The sequence below is a fragment of the Tamandua tetradactyla genome, chromosome 15 (assembly GCF_023851605.1).
Source record: "Tamandua tetradactyla isolate mTamTet1 chromosome 15, mTamTet1.pri, whole genome shotgun sequence".
Taxonomy (NCBI): Eukaryota; Metazoa; Chordata; class Mammalia; order Pilosa; family Myrmecophagidae; genus Tamandua; species Tamandua tetradactyla.
In genome coordinates this window covers 12,226,171-12,245,246 of record NC_135341.1, presented here as the reverse complement: position 1 = coordinate 12,245,246, position 19,076 = coordinate 12,226,171, and the positions used below count along the sequence as shown (strand labels likewise).

At 40.1% G+C, this 19,076-nt stretch overlaps 1 protein-coding gene across 1 annotated transcript in view; it reads right to left on the bottom strand.

Annotated features, from left to right (window-relative positions):
• Positions 1 to 19,076, bottom strand: part of EIF4E3 (eukaryotic translation initiation factor 4E family member 3) — a 59,852-nt gene that overhangs the window by 19,748 nt on the left and 21,028 nt on the right. The window contains exons 3-5 of the mRNA XM_077128728.1: positions 7,493 to 7,587; positions 5,703 to 5,763; positions 3,219 to 3,285 (exon numbers count right to left, since the gene is read on the bottom strand). Of these exons, the coding sequence (XP_076984843.1) occupies positions 3,219 to 3,285; positions 5,703 to 5,763; positions 7,493 to 7,587 (223 nt within the window). The remainder of the gene's footprint in view (positions 1 to 3,218; positions 3,286 to 5,702; positions 5,764 to 7,492; positions 7,588 to 19,076) is intronic.

Below are 19,076 nucleotides of genomic sequence, written 5' to 3'. Positions count from 1 at the left end.
ACTTTTGACTTTTGGCTTTACAAGCTCAAGAAATAGGGTCACACACTAATGAAATAGAGCCAGCTCTCTGCATTTACATATTCAACACCAATAAGCACAATGCAAAAGATAAGCATCACCAAAGTTAGGAAATTTTGCTTTAGTTAAAATGCTTTGCCTCAGGTGCCTAAATCTGATAGCTTTTGTAAGTCTCAATATTTATGCCAGCAGCTTGTCCAGTTGCCTTTTGCAGGTTAAAACATTCCAGTATTTACATACGATTTAAATAAGGGCATATCTAGTTTACTAAAGGAACTTATCTTCAGTAAAATAATTCCTTTGTTCCTTTCTCCTCTACCTTCACATCCCTCCTTCTTTTCCTACCTCCCTTCCATCTTTCCTTTTGAAATGAATTTGATCCTCCTAGATTGTACAACTTGACCCTAAATGATTCCGTTGATACAGATGTTCAAAAACAAGCCAAATTAATCCATGGTGTCAGAAGTTAGACTGGCAGCTGGTCTGGTGGAAAGGGGCTGGCAACATTCCACTCCTTGACCCAGATGCTACTCTCAGGGAATTCTTTACTTTGTGAAAATGTGTCACATTATACAAACAGTGTTTTGTGTACTTCTCTCTATATATGTCATACTTGAATAAAAAATTTAAAAATAAAAAAATTGTACCTTTTCATGGCCCTCCACAGAAATGTATGAGCCCATCAATAAAATGCTTTGTGTACAAGTTTTTTAGTTTTTAATTTACACTAAAATGTACTTGCTAGAGATCAGTGTACAATTTTTTTTTGTATGCCGTATGGTAGGGTCACAGTTCATCTTTTTTTCCACGTGAGTATCCCATTATTCGAGCACCATTTGTTGAATTTTCATTTGTTTGCTTGTTTGGGGGTGGTGCATGGATCAGGAATCAACTCAGGTCTCCCGCATGGCAGGTGAGAATTCTACCTTTGAACTAATCCTGCACCGCCAAGATTAGTGTAAATTTTATGTGAAAATAAAATCATGACATAATGAAGGAAGCTTTGCAGTTTACCACTTTCAATAATGGCAACAAATTCCCTGGATCAGCCTTCTGGGGAAAAAACAGTGTTTCCCAATCTTTTGATGTTCATTTCTGCAATATTGGTTAGATGGTGCTATAACTGATGAATGATGAATATGCTGAACTAGTAATATTTTAGTTTAGCTTGAATTGTGGTAGCTAGGCATAGCTAGGAGATGTATTAAGACAGCACTTTCACAAACTGCAGGGTAAAAGACGGCAACTCTTATGCAAAGCAAACATGTAGTATTCATAAGGAGAATCAACCAGCAAAATCTTGATTATTTCAGTGTGCTGGGAGGAAAGGACTTGAGAGCTAGAAGGGCGCTGTGTTCAAAAATGAGGAAGTGAGGCGCAGAGAGGTCAGCTAGCTTGCTTAACACACAGATGGTTAACAGAAGAACTAACAGTTAAGTCAATGATGCTCTCATTTCTGACATCAACCACAGAACAATAGGTCTTCTTTATTCAATACTAGCTATTTATTATTACATAGGCCTTTTCCCCTGGTTCTGGAAAGAGGAATTATTCACACACAAAACTTACTCTCGCAGGGATTTATGTGTTTATAATTAACAAAGGATGCATTTTTGGCTGCCTATTGTGAAGTTGCTGACCATTCTCTGTTAAGACAGAAATCTGTACTGCTAAGACAAATTTCGTCTTAACCCAGGCTTTGTCTTAAGTGAATTAAACATGGCATAAGAAATAAGTAAAACAGAAGTGGAATTATTTAAATTGCTAGTGCAATGAATTGGAAATTTACCATGGAATCAGCATGGCCAATAGGCACTCCTGAGAAAGACCACAGGAGAAGTCTGAGAGCAAATTACTCAATCAATACCAATTAGTTAAAAAAAAAAATTAACTGAAAGCTCAATAGGAAAAATGCTACTCTAAATGTTACCTCAGAAGCATTCAGAAGGAACTACCCAAGAAGAAAACAAACCTTTCAACAAGCAATTAAGTTATCCCCTTTGAGTGGTTTAATGATAAGAGCAAAAAAAAAAAACAAAAAAAAAAAACAAAAGTACACACTGGGGCTCTCAGAAATCCACTCAATATTTGAAAATAGTCTCCAAAGTAAAAGGCCTGAAGACTTTGTGCTTTAGTCTCAATTTCAGGATCACAGTGACAACATGAGCCCATCCATGCCTACACTTTATAGCTCTCTTTGAAACAGGGGATTAAGAAAAGAACAGAGGGAAGGGGAGAAGGGATTGAAAGGTACAGAAGGATCGTGGTTGCCTAACTACAAACTTCACTGGACACTAAAGGCACTTTTCCCTTCTGGAAGAACCGAAACAAATAAAACCTAATGCATTAAGAGCCCAACGGATGTCAAGGTTTTCTTTTCTTTCTTCCTATTAATCTTGAACAAATGGTCGTGGATACTATTAAGTTGCGCCATAAAGGGAAAAATTATATATGCACATGCATGTATTATATGTATATTCAAAATGTACCCATATGTACACACACACATTCAAGATAAAGCAAAGGTGTTTTCAAGCCCTATAGTCTATTTGCCTCTAATTCTTGTAGGGCGGCAAATTACCATTCACAGGCCAAATACAGCTCTCCGCCTGCTTTTGCAAATTAAATTTTATTGGGACACAGCCACACCCATTCATTTATAAACTGTCTCTACTGCTTTCATACCACCATGGCAGAGTTGAGGAGTTTCCATAAAGATTCTATGACCCTCAGTGCCTAAAATACTTACTTTCTGTCTCTGAAAAAAAAATTTGCCATCCTGCTCTAATATTTTACTAATATGTATTGACTGGGATATTTTAGCAGCTTTTGCTGTTGGCTGCTTCGTAACTGTGCAGCTCAGAGGATATTTGTTACACTCTATGGAACTACTAATTTGATTGTGATTATAGTGGTTACAACGAAGTTTGAGAAACATCTATAAAGTGTTCAAGAATTTTGACAAAAAAGAGTTAAAAAACCAAACTTGGTGGCAACCTTTCAGTGGATATGAAAATATATATATTAATAAAACACTAAACACTATAATCACATGAAGAAAATCTAAGTAAACTTCATGGTTACAAAATAAACAACTTCAAAACATTTAAAAATTCACACATACAAACGACCCTCTGCAAGTAACAAGCATGCAACACACGCAAGGACACACGGACGCCTGAAGCTGCGTACTTCTTTACCTGCTGCGGCACAATCTGTGAACTGTTCCCCGATAGTTGCTAACAACAATTCTTTCCAAACTGTGGACTGATATGGGAAAAGAATAAAAAACAAAACAAAACAAACAAAAAAAACACATATATTTTTAGACAGTTATTCAGGAACTAAACAAGTCACACTGTCTTCAACTTGGACATTTTCCATGCCCATCCTCGCAGCTGGCAGACATCCCCAAATCACAGGTGTAAACACTTACAGTAATGGCATATATTTTATCGGTTTACAAAAATAACTTTACACAGATAGATAAAAGTGCTACAGAGTCTTCAGAAAGTGAATCTCTAGTAAAACCCCTCATGAAATTCAAATAAATAAGGAAAAAAAAGTACTGAATTGATTTATAACCTTCTGATTTCTTTACCTCCCATTGATTTAAAAAGTATTAACTGATAATACTGAAATACTAGTAATCATCCTTCCTTTCAAAACCCTTTCCCTTGTGGGTTTTCTTTTTTCTTCAGCTTATAAGATGCATCAACAGTTACACAAGAAAGCATGCTTAAGGAAATTTCTGGTTTACTGACTATTAGAAACTTGCAAATTTCCATTTGCTGGAGGCAAACTGTTTATACGAAATGCTCTAACTTTGTGTGTGTCTATATGCATTTCCCTGAAAGAATTAAGACATGCTCTGGTCTACCTCCTACCTGTGGAGAAAGCGGATTTCCTTCTACCCAAGATCTACTAATGCCACTCAATAACTGTCAGAATCCACTCAAGTTGTTGGGGCACTAAAAGTTCTTTCAGCGATCCCCCTTCCAAAGCTCTTGGTCCCATTTATCCTCCTTACCACAATTCACGAGCTCTGAAGGCTCCCCGAATTGGGCTTGAATCCTGCCAGGCTGCTTACTACCTGTGACCTGGGCAGGTTAACCTCTCTGAGCCTCAGTCTCCTCCTGTGGACACGGGAATAATAAGAGGGCCTACCTTCCAGGTTTGTTCTGGACATAAAATTAGCAATCAATGCGTTCTGATAGGGCTCAGCACAACGCGTGTAACAAAAGGACCTGACATTCAAGACCCGTTCCAGGCTGCATGCTTAATCAATGCCATGTGTTCAATGCATGTCAACTATAATAACAGTGTTTATTATTATGTTCTAATAAACTTTTAGCAGCCTGGGTGAATTTTTGAACAAGATAATGGTAGTTAACCAGGGAACTAAAAAGTGACCTCACCCTCAGGGAAATTTTTCCTTCCTCTCTCTTCGATCCCCCTTCTGGTTTACCTGCCTCATATCAAGAAACCATCCCTTCACTTTCTGCTGGTCCCAACTGCAGTCTTTTACACTGGTAGTGATGAAGAGTAGGGAGAGGAGGTCAGAAGAAGTGAGAATTCATCTCCCATTCTGAACGCAGACAGCATTGGCCTACCCAACGCCCACTCACGGATGATTAAGCGTGGGCTGAACTACTTGGGATGAGGGCACTTGAAGGACGTGGAACCATTATTATTTGTGACTGAGTGTGGCCAAGTGGGCTAATAAGTAGAGAAAGGACAAAACTGCCTCTCAATTGATGTTGACATGATCATTTTGTATCTGAACTCAAATTCCAGCGTAAATAAAGAACATGAAAAGGCAAAATGCATACTCACTAAAATTTAAAAAAATAAGTCTCAAAAACGTGCTTAAAGGAAAAGGACTCCAGCTCAAACGTATGGGTCCCGAGAGACATTTCAGTTTTTTGAGTTCATCCACATGAAAAAAAACATGAGATGGTAAGACTGGGTAGCACTTGCCTTTTCATCCATTTTTAAAGAAGCTTTTTGATCCCCTGGGCTTAAGATAACAGATTTTAACATTCATTTTCAGTTAATACGATGAATTAGATTCCAAGTAGACATGCCAAAAAAAATACATATATATATATATATTCTATTCCTGACAAAGCCTAATTTATCAGGCTAGCCACTGCAAACCACAGCATCCCAACAGGCTACTACTCTTCCCAGGCTCCCCCAACCCCAGAAGAAGTCTGGAACTCCAAGGAACAGTTAGCTGCCAAGTCTCCCAGGCATCCCCATTCTCCATGCCATGGTCACTCTCAGAAGTGCTTTGGGTGCTCTGTGGAGGAGGGGCAAGCTTTCGGTGGGAGGGATCCTCTCGCCTGCTCTGTAAAGCCAGCATCCACCATTAGCTATGGCTTGTGAGGAAATGATCATTGTAAAGATCATCAGTTTCTGGGAAAGTTTATAGGCTTTTAGCTCTTGCAGACCACAAGACACAGTCACACTAACCTATTTCTATGGAGAAACACGGATAATCGGTTTTCAGGGTGACAGTGTAATGCAGAAAATCCCCAAGGCCAGAGCAGGATTTTCCTTGCACAGTCCTATTCTGAGACGCCAGGTCGGCTGTCTGAAAAGCGCAGCATGCTTATCATCTGCGGTCAACAACACCCCCAAGCCTGACCAGTTCTAGGAAGGGATTAGAATAAACATACCGTGCTGTCCTTGGGAACTTTCATTTTCCATACGCCACCCTTTGCATTACTCTCCTCTTCCCTAGATCAGAGATCAACATTTAAAGTTATACTCATGGATTAAGTAATTCTATATACATTTAGATTAAGTATTTCTATATACATCTACCTAAATAACCTTAAAAACAAAAGCATTCTGGCATTCTTTAATAACCTCTTCCCCAGATCTTTTACTGGAAAAAGTAGACAAAAGAAAGGGGGTGGGGACAGGCAGGAAAGAAAGTGGAATTTGGTGGCCACAGGGCAGGGAGGACCGGGGACTCAAGGTCCTCATCTTCAAGGAGAGGTGATGGGAGGTTCTCTGGACGAACTGCAGTGGACAGATTAATACAACTGCTTTACATATGTGAAGGCCTTTCTTTCAATAGCACATTCATGACATTGCCTCATTTGATTCTCACACCAACCTTGTGTTACAGGCCTGATAGGTGACCTTGCAGTGAACTTCTGTTGTTTCCCTGTTTTAAATCTGCTCCCTCTTCTTCTGGTAAGAGCACCTCAATCTTCCTTTAAGAAGCCACCTATCCCGGCCCATTCTCTTTTTTTTTTACATGGGCAGGCACCGGGGATAGAACCTGGGTCCTCTGGCATGGCAGGCAAGCATTCTTGCCTGCTGAGCCACCGTGGCCCACCCCCACCCCCGCCCATTCTTATGCAATACAATTCAGATCAGTTGTTTTCACATCCTGGCCTCAGGAATGAGCATCTGACCCAGGTTTGCCTACAAGGATCCTGCCTCTTTCTAGTTTCTGTGATTAGTCAGAGATGCAAAGGTGACCCAAGGTGGCCAGGAAAAGACAGCCCTGGGATTTCGGTGGAGCTGGTGAATGCTGACACTGCCAAGCTTGGAGGGTGATTGCCTGGAGCTTAGGAAGGCCATTTTACCATTGCAAATGGTTCTCCACCTGTCTAAAAAGCAAATCTGAAAGCAAAGCAAGACAAATATGATGGGAAACAGGAGATTTCTGATAACATTTGAGCACCCAGATCTAAAACTGCTGGAAATCAACCCTACCAGTGGTTGGGTTCTCAGTTATAGGAGGCCAGAATTCCATTTTTGCTTAATTATGTTTCTGTTTTTTTTTTGGCATGGGCAGGCACCAGGACTCGAACCTGAGGTCTCTGGCATGGCAGGTGAGAATCCTGCCACTGAGCCACCATTGCAGCCCCCAGATTTCTGTTATTTGTTACCAAATAAGCTAAGACACATTTGCATTTTATTAATGAGTAAATAAACTGAAAGTTTGAGGGATGCATTATAAGGATCTTTTTCTAATTGTGACTCCAGCCTGGGCAAAGAGACTCACTGGCCAGCAGTCTCATCACCATACACAGCTATTCAAGAAGGAAGGGGACCTGCTCTAGACTCTGGTCCATGATCAGTATGACCACCTTCTACCTGGTTCCCATGGTGATATGACTTTGTTCAGCACTGCCATAAACCTGGACACCGTGGCTGTCCCCCCTTGTCTCCCCACCAGTCTATCAGCTTCTTTATCCCCATTGGCCAGGTCATTATGAACAGATCAAAGAACAAACCAAAATGATGCATCACCCCATATAAAGGGCTATATCATGCCTTTGGTGTGCTAATTATGATCTATTTGTGGTGAGACTGCAATAGGGAGGTCAGTGGAAGACTTTAGGGAACCTATACATTGGCATTCCAATTGAGTATGAAGTAAATACTTTATGAAGTTCACAACCATTTCCCTCCCACCCTAATCTCAAATTACATGTTAAACACTTACCAAAGTGGTCGCCTCTCTCCTCTCATTAAATGATAACTACATCTCAAAGGCAGGCTAGTCACAGGAGGAATATTATTGTACACACTCCAGAATATCTTTAAAAGAAAAACATTTTATTTAATATACCTAGCATTGATTTAATATCACTAGATTATAAAATTGAATGCATTAAAGAAAAATTAGATTCTCATTAAGTCTTATCCATTCAAAATAGATTTTTCTCAATATCCTTTCTAATTTTCTGCATAACTTTAATGAATGTTCCTTGTTGAAGTTGGACCAAGTTCTCTTTTTCAGGAAGCCAAGGTTATTAAGTAAACATTCCTATGCAATGTGTCTGCACATAAAACTGGGGAAAGACCTTGCTAATGATTTTTCTGACAGGTAGATAGTATCTAATAAAGCCTGTAGTTCAATAGATGTAATGAACCATATATCATCATAACACAGACTGCCTTCTTCCTAAGTCTAGAGGGAATCTGTTATACATTTGATCCAGGAATAGGATTGCAGAGGAGGAGGAAAAGAGGAACCACCTTGTGTGCTCTGTCCTCTTCCGCTTCCTCTCCTACAATGAAGAGAAGCTCAGTTGTAAAAGCAACTCATTTGGAAAAGCTTAGCTGCTAAAGCAACTAACGGCCCAAGATACAGGGCAACTGGTGGATGGAAACAGATTTTCTAAGAATACAGTAATAATACTAGAAATGGTAACAGTAATGACAACTAATACTAACAGTGTTCTAAGTGCCAGGCTCTGTCCTATGAATACTGCCATGCTTATGTAATTTACCCTAATGCCAGCCTTACCAGGAGGGACAGCGATTATCCTTGTTTTACAGGTAAGGAAATGAGGCATAGAAACTTGACTGAGAGTTACTGTTGGTATGTTGATCAGGGTTAGGACAAGGATTGAGGCTATGAAAAATAAAATCCTCCCTTGCATATTCGGAACAGGCTGTAGAATTACGATGTGAATGAGGAATACTGTTCTGATGAGGTAGATAAAGATTCCATTGAAGGGTGATTGTCTGGGTCTCCTAGGAGGTCTGAGGAAAACAGTGTAAGTAATAGAGCAGTTAAAAACAAATCCTAGGGCTTCATGAATTGTGCAGTATGGGTGGAAAGGAATGGAATTTTATCTATGGTAAATGATAATTCTGATGGGTTGTTTGATTGGTTTGCGTAAAAATTAAAGCTGAATGAATTGCAGGGGTGGCAAGACTTAATGGAAACATAAAATGGAAGGAAAAAAACTTATGAGGGTAGATCTATTCACTGAGAATCTATCTTGGATGTCTTGTACTAAAAAACGGTGCTAACAGAGGAAGTAGCTGAAAGTAGATCTGTAGTAACTAATTCCTCAAATAGGTATCTGTCTTTATGGAGATAAATAAGCTATAAATACCTTGTTATTAATGCAAATATTAAGATTACTCAAATATTTCCATTATGGTCTGTGGTGGTGTAGCAGGCAGGCGTTGCCCTCTTTCTGGTTTAGCTGTGCTCTCTGTGGAAAATCCCCAAACCCCCTCTCCTTGCAGGCAAGTGAGATAAGGTTCATTTCCTGGTATAGAAACCCCCTCCCCTAGCTTTCAGGAACTAGTAAAAATGCACATAGGCAAAAGAAGACATTCCTGGGGTGGGGGCCCCTCAACGGTTCAGCTTTGGGCCATTCTCAACTTAAATCAGCCAATTGTGTACCTTGCCTTTAACATGTCAAAGAGTCTATAAAAGCTAAGGTTGCCTTTTGTTCGGGGCTCAGACTTTTGAGGTGATTCAGCTGGGCCCTCATGCGCACGAGCTAATAAAACCTGCTTCCCGAAACTACGGATCCTTAGTCTCAGCCTGTTCTAACTTCGAGGAACGTTCCTGGAGTTCCTGGTTTTCGCACTACAGTGTGAGTGGAAAAAGAGCTAGGGTTTGAACTAGGCAATTTCAATCCCAAACTCATGTTCTTAACTTCTTAACCACTAGTGCCATTTCCTAAAATATCATTATATGTTTCAGGCACATCTTTCTCTCATCTTGGAAGCCATGGACCAGAAAGTCACAGGAGGAGGGATACTGGTTAAAGATGTTTTCCCACCAGTCAGATGTCCTTAGCCCCATCGAGTCTGGCGATTGCCCAAGCTCTAGCCTGGGACCACTAGTGTTTGAAGTACCTTGAAAAAAAAATGCTTCTCATGTTCTAAAGGTAAGAAAAACACTCAGGAATGTGCTAAGGTAAGTGCAGCTTTAGGAAGCCTTCTTGAAAACAAAGACAACAAATTTTATTAGTCTTGGCAAACCTGACAGGAAGAGATCACAGCCCAGGAATATATGGTGACAGAAAACTCTGACTTAACATACTTCTTAAAGCATATAGTTGCACATTTGTGCACAGACACAAAATGGGAGTGAAACAGCCAGAGGCATCATTGAAAAGAGCCCCATTTAAAAAGCATTTGGTATTAAACTGGTCTGTTGCCTTGTTGCAAACTTCATCCAATATGAGGGTAATATGAGGGTAAGTATGTAGGATGGTGAAATAGCTAGAGGAAGGAATCTGGTGGCTCACAGCCTCTGATTACCTCCTTCTTCCTCCCCTGAGAAACTAAAAGGGCTGTTACACTGGAAACTTGATAACACATGATTATATTCTCTGTAAAACATTTTCTAAATTGAAATACCTAAACTTCACCACAGAGAGAGACTTGCAAATTGATTTCAAAAGCCATTAAGCTTATAGTTATTTCTATTTGACCTGCAAACAGTAGATTGTCATAAAAGTAAAACTAGGTACAATGCTTATAAATGATAGCTAAGTGCTTTCTCAAAAACATTAATGACAACCCAAGGATAAAGGGAAGCATATAAGGTGGGCATCAGTCACTCAGTCAACATTTATGAACACCAGCCATGGGCCAGGCAACTGTGACCAGTCCTTGAGGAACCAAACTGAATGCATGAGGGGTGTTTTTTGCCCCCATGGAGTCTACTCCCTGGTGTAAAGTTCTGAAGCATTCTGACACTTCTCTTTGAGGAACTGAGGCAGAGCACACAGTCTTCCAATGGAGTCTAAGACCTGAATTTAAGACTCAGATTTTCAAGATAACCTTTTCAGCCCACTTAGCCTTTGAAACCCAACTTTTCCCCCCTGTGTGGTTATTTCATTGGACCACTCAATGATTACAAGCAATGTGAAAACCCTTTGTAAGCCTTAAGTAAGGCAGTATACAAGTATAGACAGCTCATTAAACAGGTGACTTGATAAATCCATAACCTTCTAGTTCTGAATGGAGCAATTATGCCCCACCTGATAGTCTTCTGCCAAATAGATCATAATTCATTACCAGGTACACTGGCAAATTTCCTACTGGAATACTCTGAACTAAAATAAAAAATACAGAATATACTTGGAAATACTTGAGAAGAAAGGATGCCATGTAGTGACAGGCAACAAGGCGCTTCATTTATTTTGTGAAATAAAACAAAGTAAAAACAAACAAACAAAAGACACACAGCAAATACACTTTCCCTCAAAATCAAAATAAAGTCCAGGATTTCTTCTGAAGACTGTAGGATGTGTTGCAGGAGAGTATTTTTGAATATTAAACAGAAATAGTTCATTAAGTATTTCTAATGGCTGGGAAGGCAAATAGAACCCAGAACAGAGAAGGGAAATTAGGAACTAAATGGGTATTTTTAAAATTCAGAGTAGACACAATAGGCTAAAAGCAAAGCACTGCTGATTTATAAGAAGAGCTACATACCTGAGGGAGAAAAAGGTTTTGCTTGAATTTAAAAAAGCAAATTCAAATTCACTTGATTTTGGAAGACCACGGTAGATAGAGTAGATAAGACAGAAGACAAGAATGGACGGACAATTTCCCATCACATAGGAAGTCAATTAAAAAACAACAAGAAAACTGAGTTGAGGAATTAAAAGCTTAGGCTGAGAGAAGAATGGGGTTCAAATGTTGAGAGGAGGGGAAAGAATCCCCTGGAAAAGTGATTTGGAAAAACTTAGAACAGAGCAGTGTGCAACTTGTTTCCTGGGTATAGGCTATGAGGCCACGAGATTCCTCTGGAAGGCCCTTATTCTACTGTGCTGAGCAACATGGCGGCCGGGCTGACAACAGCCCAGGAGACAGGAGGGCTTACTTTTGGTGAATGGGCCTGCAATAGATTTAGAAATACCCTCTCATTCTAGTGGGTGTGGGGAAAGGAGCCAACATTTCCTAGGTCCCCAAGTTGTAGCATGAAATTTGCCTACAGGCAAAAAGAGGCCTGAGTTCTGGGTATAGGTATAACCTGCAGGGTTCGTCAGGACCTGAAGCCATCGCAGGAACAAGGACCCGGTGCGATGCCCGAGGTCAGCTGGGATCAGCTGCACAGGCCAGCTCAAACAGAGAAGGGGAAAGTCTAAAGATTTTAAGAGATTTAAATCGGAAGAGATGAAGTTGTACACTGGAAGTGACTAAATAGCTTTTAACATGCAAGATAAAATAAGAGCCCCCACCCCTCCCTCCCAAAGGCCACTACTACCATTATCAGACATGGAAGATCATGGCAATTTGACTTCAGTCATGTTTCTGTATAACTGGGTTGTGACTACAAATGTTCATGTAATGACTAACTGAATCGATGGATTAAGAATCCTGTTATATTTGATACTAAGACTGAACTAGACAGAATTCTGAAATAGACCTGGCTTCAGGTCTTTCTCTTTCTTTCATTTCAGTGTTGAGTTTCTATCTTTCCATGGCTCTCTCAGTTCACATAAGTAGTCCATTCCAGGTCATTCCATTGCAGGATACCTTCCACCATGGATGCCTTTCCATGTCCAAGTCAGTGAGTACCGTGAAACAATTTTTCCATTATCCTCCCTTATCAATACTAATGTGTAACACCTTCCCTTTGAAAGGAACAGCCATCATTTCTCATAGATTTGGAAGGCAACCTGATGCCCTAACTTAATGACCTATCACAGCACTATACTACATTAGGCGGCTTTACTTTTAATAAGGGTTGATGTCTAGGCTCTGTATCAGCAGTACACGAGATGATTTTAATAGGTACAGAGGAACATTCTCTTAATTTTAATAGCTTCTATATATTTTTTAGGAATACCTTCTGTTTATGACAAATGATACTGAGTTTCCATTTACAGAATAGGAAATTTCTATTCTAAGTGAATTTAAGTAAAAGTCAAATATGAAAAATGCTGGGTAGAGCACAGTACAAGTGGGACACAGTGTGCTAAATCTTAAAGGTTATAATCAAATAACAGGTTTGGAATAGAATGCTGTACATTCTATTGGTGGGGTGGGTAGGACTTTCTTGTCTTGTACTAGGAAGTTGTGCTGATTTGAATCTGTGGTGGACCCCAGAAAAGCCATGTCCTTTAATCCTCATTCAGTATTGCTGGGTGGGAGCATTTTGATTGTTTCCATGGAGTGGTGACTGTGGTAACTTTTCATTAGGTGATCTCATGGAGGTATGTCTCCACCCACTGAAGGTGGAGTTGCTTACTAGAATCCTTTAAAAGAGGAAACATTTTGGAGACAGTCCCTTTTTGTAGAGCCACGAGAAAGCCAGCAGATGCTACCATGTTCTCCATGTGCCCTTCCAGCTGAGAGTGAAACATTGAATGTCATCAGCTTCTTCTTGAACCAAGGTATCTTTCCCTGGATGCCTTATATTGGGCATTTCTATAGACTTGTTTTAATTGGAACATTTTCTCAGCCTTAGAACTGCAAACTAGCAACCTACTAAATTCCCCTTTTAAAAGCCATCCCATTTCTGGTATATTGCATTCCAGGAGCAAGCAAACTAGGACAGAGGCCTGAAGAAGATACTGGGGACAAGGAAGCACTCCCTTGCAAATCACATGCACAGATAGCTCTTCTTTCTCCCACATGTTACATGGGCCTTGTTCAGAAGCCATGTTCTTCTCTGTACTGAAACCGTTCAGGATACAAAAATGTAGGAGAAATGTGGAAAATTTGGAAATATTTACAAAAGAGTAAAAGGAATCAATAATAGCCTGGAAAACAAATCTAGATGAAAAAATGGAATTTTCCAAAAAAGGCAGGCAAATAGGAAATAAATTGCACTCCAAGCAGAAAAAATTACTGTTGGCTGTGATGAGAATGGCCTCAGTAAGGGTCACTGGGTCTCTGGAGGCATGAAGAACTGACCGTTCAGTCCCAAGGACAAGGCATGATCAGTTGTTTCTGCTGGACGGATGGGCCACTTAGCTCTCAGTCTCAATTTCTATAGCTAATAAATGGGGGTAATTATATCCCCCACTTCAACTTTTCTATTTTGCTGAAGGCCCCCAAAATATGAAAAAGACAAGTTATGTCTTTATATACAGCTGTCATTAATAGCATGATTCTTATATTTTATCAAAGCATATGTGGGTTTAAAACACAGACACGATGAGGGATATATTTTTTTAGTGCTGACAGAGTGAGAGTTAAAGAATCAACTTATAATTACAGAATAACAAGACAGGGAGAAAAGAGCAGGTACTCAAATGAATTACAAATCAGCACCCAAGCTAGTTCTTCAATACTAAGGACTATTCACCAGGTATTAAGGACATTCACAAGCTGAAATTCCAAAAGTTAAATATGATTTTCTAAGTAAAAGTGTTAGCAGTGGTGTAGTCCATGGTATGACCGCTTTAAATAAATAATCTAGAAGCAATGGTATATGGTTTCCTGATACAAAGCCCAAATGAAGAACGTACAAAAAGATGTCCAAAAGAAGTATGCAAAGGATAGCAGATGAAATTATTATTATTATTATGCATTTACCATGTGCAACATCTGAGGGCTTACAACATGCCAAGAACTATTAAGAACTACATATCTCATTTCATCATTATTCTTGGGAAATAGATGCTATCATTGCATTAATTTTACAGATGAGGGAAATGAAGGGGGCACAGATGTCAATGACATGAAGGAACATCCTCATCACTTAGAACAGTGTTTCTCAATCTTTTATTATTTCTGTCCCCCACCCACCCTCCTGCCACCAAAGGAGCCCTTTCAGACACTTTTTTTCCTAATCACCCCCTTGAAATTTTTATACTGCAGAGACACAGTATATGCTTATGTACTATATGTATGCCTGTGTTTTATACATAAAAAGAGTAAATTTATTTTGCACTTCTAAGAACTAATTTTCAAGCCGGTCGAGAATGTGTGACCTACAACTTAGCAGACACTTATATAAGCAGGCTACTGAGACCCAGAAAAGGGATTCATCTATTAATTTGTCCTTCACTCATTCACTTCTTCAATATTTATTGAGTGAAAGGAATGAAATACAAAGAGTATAGTACTGTGTGATTTCACTTATATGAAGTTCAATAACAGACAAAACTAATCTACAGTTATAGAAAGCAGAATAGTGGTCGCTCCTAGAGGTGAGAAGCCGACTGGAAAGAGGCACAGGCAATTTTCTGGGGTGATGAAAATGTTTTCTGTGTTGATCTGGGTGATGGTTACATGGGTGCATTCATGTGTCAAAATTTATCAAACTGGACACTTAATATATATAATTTATACATAGTATGAAGTGTAGCCTGTGTCCCCCAAAAAGACACACTGACATTCTATCCCCACTACCCTCAGAATGTGATCTTATCTGGAAATAGGGTCGTTACAGATAGGATTAGGCAAGCTAGAATGAGGTCATGGATAAGGATGGGCCCTTAATTCAATATGCCTGGTGTCCTTAAAAGAAGAGGAAACTTGGACACAGAGAGGCAGAAGAAAGAAGGCCACAGATTGCTGGCAAGTCATTGCCAAAAGCCAAGAGAAAGGCATGGAATGGATTTTTCCCTATACATAGCGAGGAAGCACGGCCCTGCTTACTCCCTGATTTTGCACTTCCATCCTTCAGAACTGAAAGACAGTCAATTTCTGCTGTTTTAAGCCATCCAATTTGTCATACTCTGCTATGGTGACCCTAGGAAATGAGTCCAGTTTTTTAAGAAAAAATGCCAGTCCTGTTATATGCCAGTCTAGGTACTTAGAGTTGGTTCCTGAAGACTCCATCCACGTGGAGTTGGAGCCAAAGGTTCCTTTAGATACTCAGTTTTATCATGTAAGGCCAGAGAAACCACATCAACCCATTAATCTGACTTTACTGGTTCTGCCCTCCAAGCCCAGGTATAGATGATGTCTTCAAATCGGTAGAGACATAATCTCTTAGGAAAAAAATCTAATGAGTAGTCAAGAGAACAATAGGATTTACGAGCTATCATACGAAGATAGGCCTTAAAATCAAGTTTTCTGAGGTCTCTAAGCTTACTGGGAAGAAGTAATGAAAATCCATAAAGGCACAGAGAGAGAAGAAAGGGGATGCCTTTCCTGGACTCTGACAACATTTGTCCCTCTGGGCAGTGGTCCACGTGCTGCCTTGAGACACCACTTGCACTCTGACACAGAACGATTATTCATGACAGCGCTGTTATTTTGCTGTCCACATGCTTATGCCATCTGCCCAGCTAGACCAGGACACCCTGTGGTCGGGGTTGTCTTTCTCCCTGTCCCACTGCCATCGTAGCTGTGTGTAGCACCTTACAAATGTTGTAAAGTGGATTGCTAGGCCAGCATAACTAGGAAATACTAAATTTCCAGAACCAAATGTTGAGATCAGTGTGTAAAAATTATTTTTGGAGAGAGACCAGGGGCCAAGATGGAGGCTTAGCAATGTGCACATTTTAGTTCATTCTCCAGAACAACTACTAAATAACCAGAAACAGTACAGAACAGCTCCTGGAGCCACGACAGTGACCAGGCACACAGCGTACCCCAGTCTGGACCAGCTGGACCGGCTGCGAGTCTCCGGAACAGTGAGTTCCCCCAAGCCACGGCGGCCGGTGCCTGGCGCCCCTCCCCCACAGGCAGCTTCCCGGAGGGAAAGGAAAGACACTCTAACAGTAGGAGGGACTGAGTCCAAACAAACACTAATTGTAGCATTAATAAACAAAGTCTGACTACTAAAAATCGGCCCCCAGCTCAGGCGAAACTGGTCAAGACGGAGGCCGTTTATTGGGCTAACCGAAAAAGAGGAAAGGGGATGAAATGGAGGCTTTTGTGGTTGTTTCTTCGGAGGCTTGGCTGCCTCTGGATTCAGCAGTGGGACTACTCGGGCTGCAACTGCCCCAGGCATAGGCAGAAATGGACTGCTTTCAGGGCTGTCTTCCACCTGAGCCTTCCCCAGGGGAGGGGTGAAACGTAACTCAGGTGGAATCCCTCTCTCAAGAAATTCAGACCCCAGGGCTTGGCAATTTGAAGCCATTAAAACCAGCCTACAACCTCTCCTCTGTCTCCACCACGCCCCCAGCAGGGAGAGCCTTCCAAAGTTAAAGGTGCCGCATCATCTTATGCTGGTGGGACCCGCAGGGAGACAAACGCCACATACTAGGCAGGATAAGAAAAACAGAGCCCAGAGACTTCACAGGAAAGTTTTTCAACCTGCTGGGTCTCACCCTCAGGGAAAACTGACACAGGTGACTCCTTCCCCCTGATAGGAGGCCAGTTTAGTCCAGGAAAACCTGGCTGGAGTCTGTAATAACTATGCAGATTCTCCTAAAGGTGGGGAGGGAAAAGGCACCTTACAAGCAGGACAAGAAACAAGAAAACAAGAACTGAAAAATTATCCTCTGTTAAACAAAACTTAAGCTAGAGGCCCAGAAAAAGCTGAACTGAAGGTCAAAGAACAGATAGACAACAAACTCATCTAGTAAGAAAACCCTAGATAAGATAAGTGAAAGCAATCTCCAGAATAAATTAATTAAGGTAATTAATGTCTAGACGCCAGCAAAAAATAACAAATCACACCAGGAAAATCGAAGATATGGCCCAGTCAAAGGAACAAACCAATAGCACAAATGAGATACAGGAGCTGAAACAATTAATTCAGAATATACGAACAGAAATGGAAAACCTCATCAAAAACCAAATCAATGAATTGAGGGAGGATATAAAGAAGGCAAGGAATGAACAAAAAGAAGAAATGGAAAGTCTGAAAAAAAAAATCACAGAACTTATGGGAATTAAAGATACAGTAGAAGATATGAAAAAAACAATGGAAACCTACAATGGTAGATTTCAAGAGACTGAGGTTAGAATTAGTGAACTGGAGGATGCAACATCTGAAATCCGACAAGAAACAGAAACTATAGGGAAAAGAATGGAAAAATATGAGCAGGGACTAAGGGAATTGAATGATAATATGAAGCGCACAAATATACATGTTGTGGGTGTCCCGGAAGGAGAAGAGAAGGGAGAAGGAGGAGAAAAACTAATTGAAGAAATTATCACTGAAAATTTCTCAACTCTTATGAAAGACCTAAAATTGCAGATCCAAGAAGTGCAGCGCACCCCAAAGAGATAGATCCAAAGAGACGTTCTCCAAGACACTTACTAGTCAGAATGTCAGAGGTCAAAGAGAAAGAGAAGATCTTGAAAGCAGCAAGAGAAAAGCAATCCATCACATACAAGGGAAATCCAATAAGACTATGTGTAGATTTCTCAGCAGAAACCATGGAGGTGAGAAGACAGTGGGATGATATATTTAAATTACTAAAAGAGAAAAACTGCCAACCAAGAATTCTATACCCAGCAAAATTGTCCTTCAAAAATGAGGGAGAAATTAAAACATTTTCAGACAAAAAGTCACTGAGAGAATTTGTGACCAAGAAACAAGCTCTGCAAGAAATAGTAAAGGGAGCACTAGAGACAGATACGAAAAGACAGAAGAGAGAGGTGTGGAGAAGAGTGTAGAAAGAAGGAAAATTAGATATGACATATAAAATACAAAAGGTAAAATGGCAGAGGAAAGTACTACCCAAATAATAATAACACTAATTGTTAATGGATTGAACTCCCCAATCAAAAGACACAGACTGGCAGAATGGATTCAAAAACAGGATCCTTCTATATGCTGCCTACAGGAAATACATCTTAGACCCAAAGATCAATATAGGTTGAAAGTGAAAGGTTGGGAAAAGATATTTCATGCAAATAACAACCAGAAAAGAGCAGGAGTAGCTATACCAATATCCAACAAATTAGACTTCAAATGTAAAACAGTTAAAAGAGACAAAGAAGGATATTATGTACTAATAAAAGGAACAATTCAACAAGAAGACGTAACAATCATAAATATTTATGCACCGAACCACAATGCCCCAAAATATGTGAGGCAAACACTGCAAACACTGAAAAGGGAAATAGACACATCTACCATAATAGTTGGAGACTTCAATTCCCCACTCTCATCAATGGACAGAACATCTAGACAGAGGAATAATAAAGAAACAAAGAATTTGAATATTACAATAAATGAGCTAGACTTAACAGACATTTATAGGACATTACATCCCACAACAGCAGGATACACCTTTTTCTGAAGTGCTCATGGATCATTCTCAAAGACAGACCATATGCTGGGTCACAAAGCAAGTCTCAACAAATTTAAAAAGATTGAAATCATATCAACACTTTCTCAGATCACAAAGGAATGAAGTTGGAAATCAATAATAGGCAGAGCACCAGAAAATTCACAAATACAT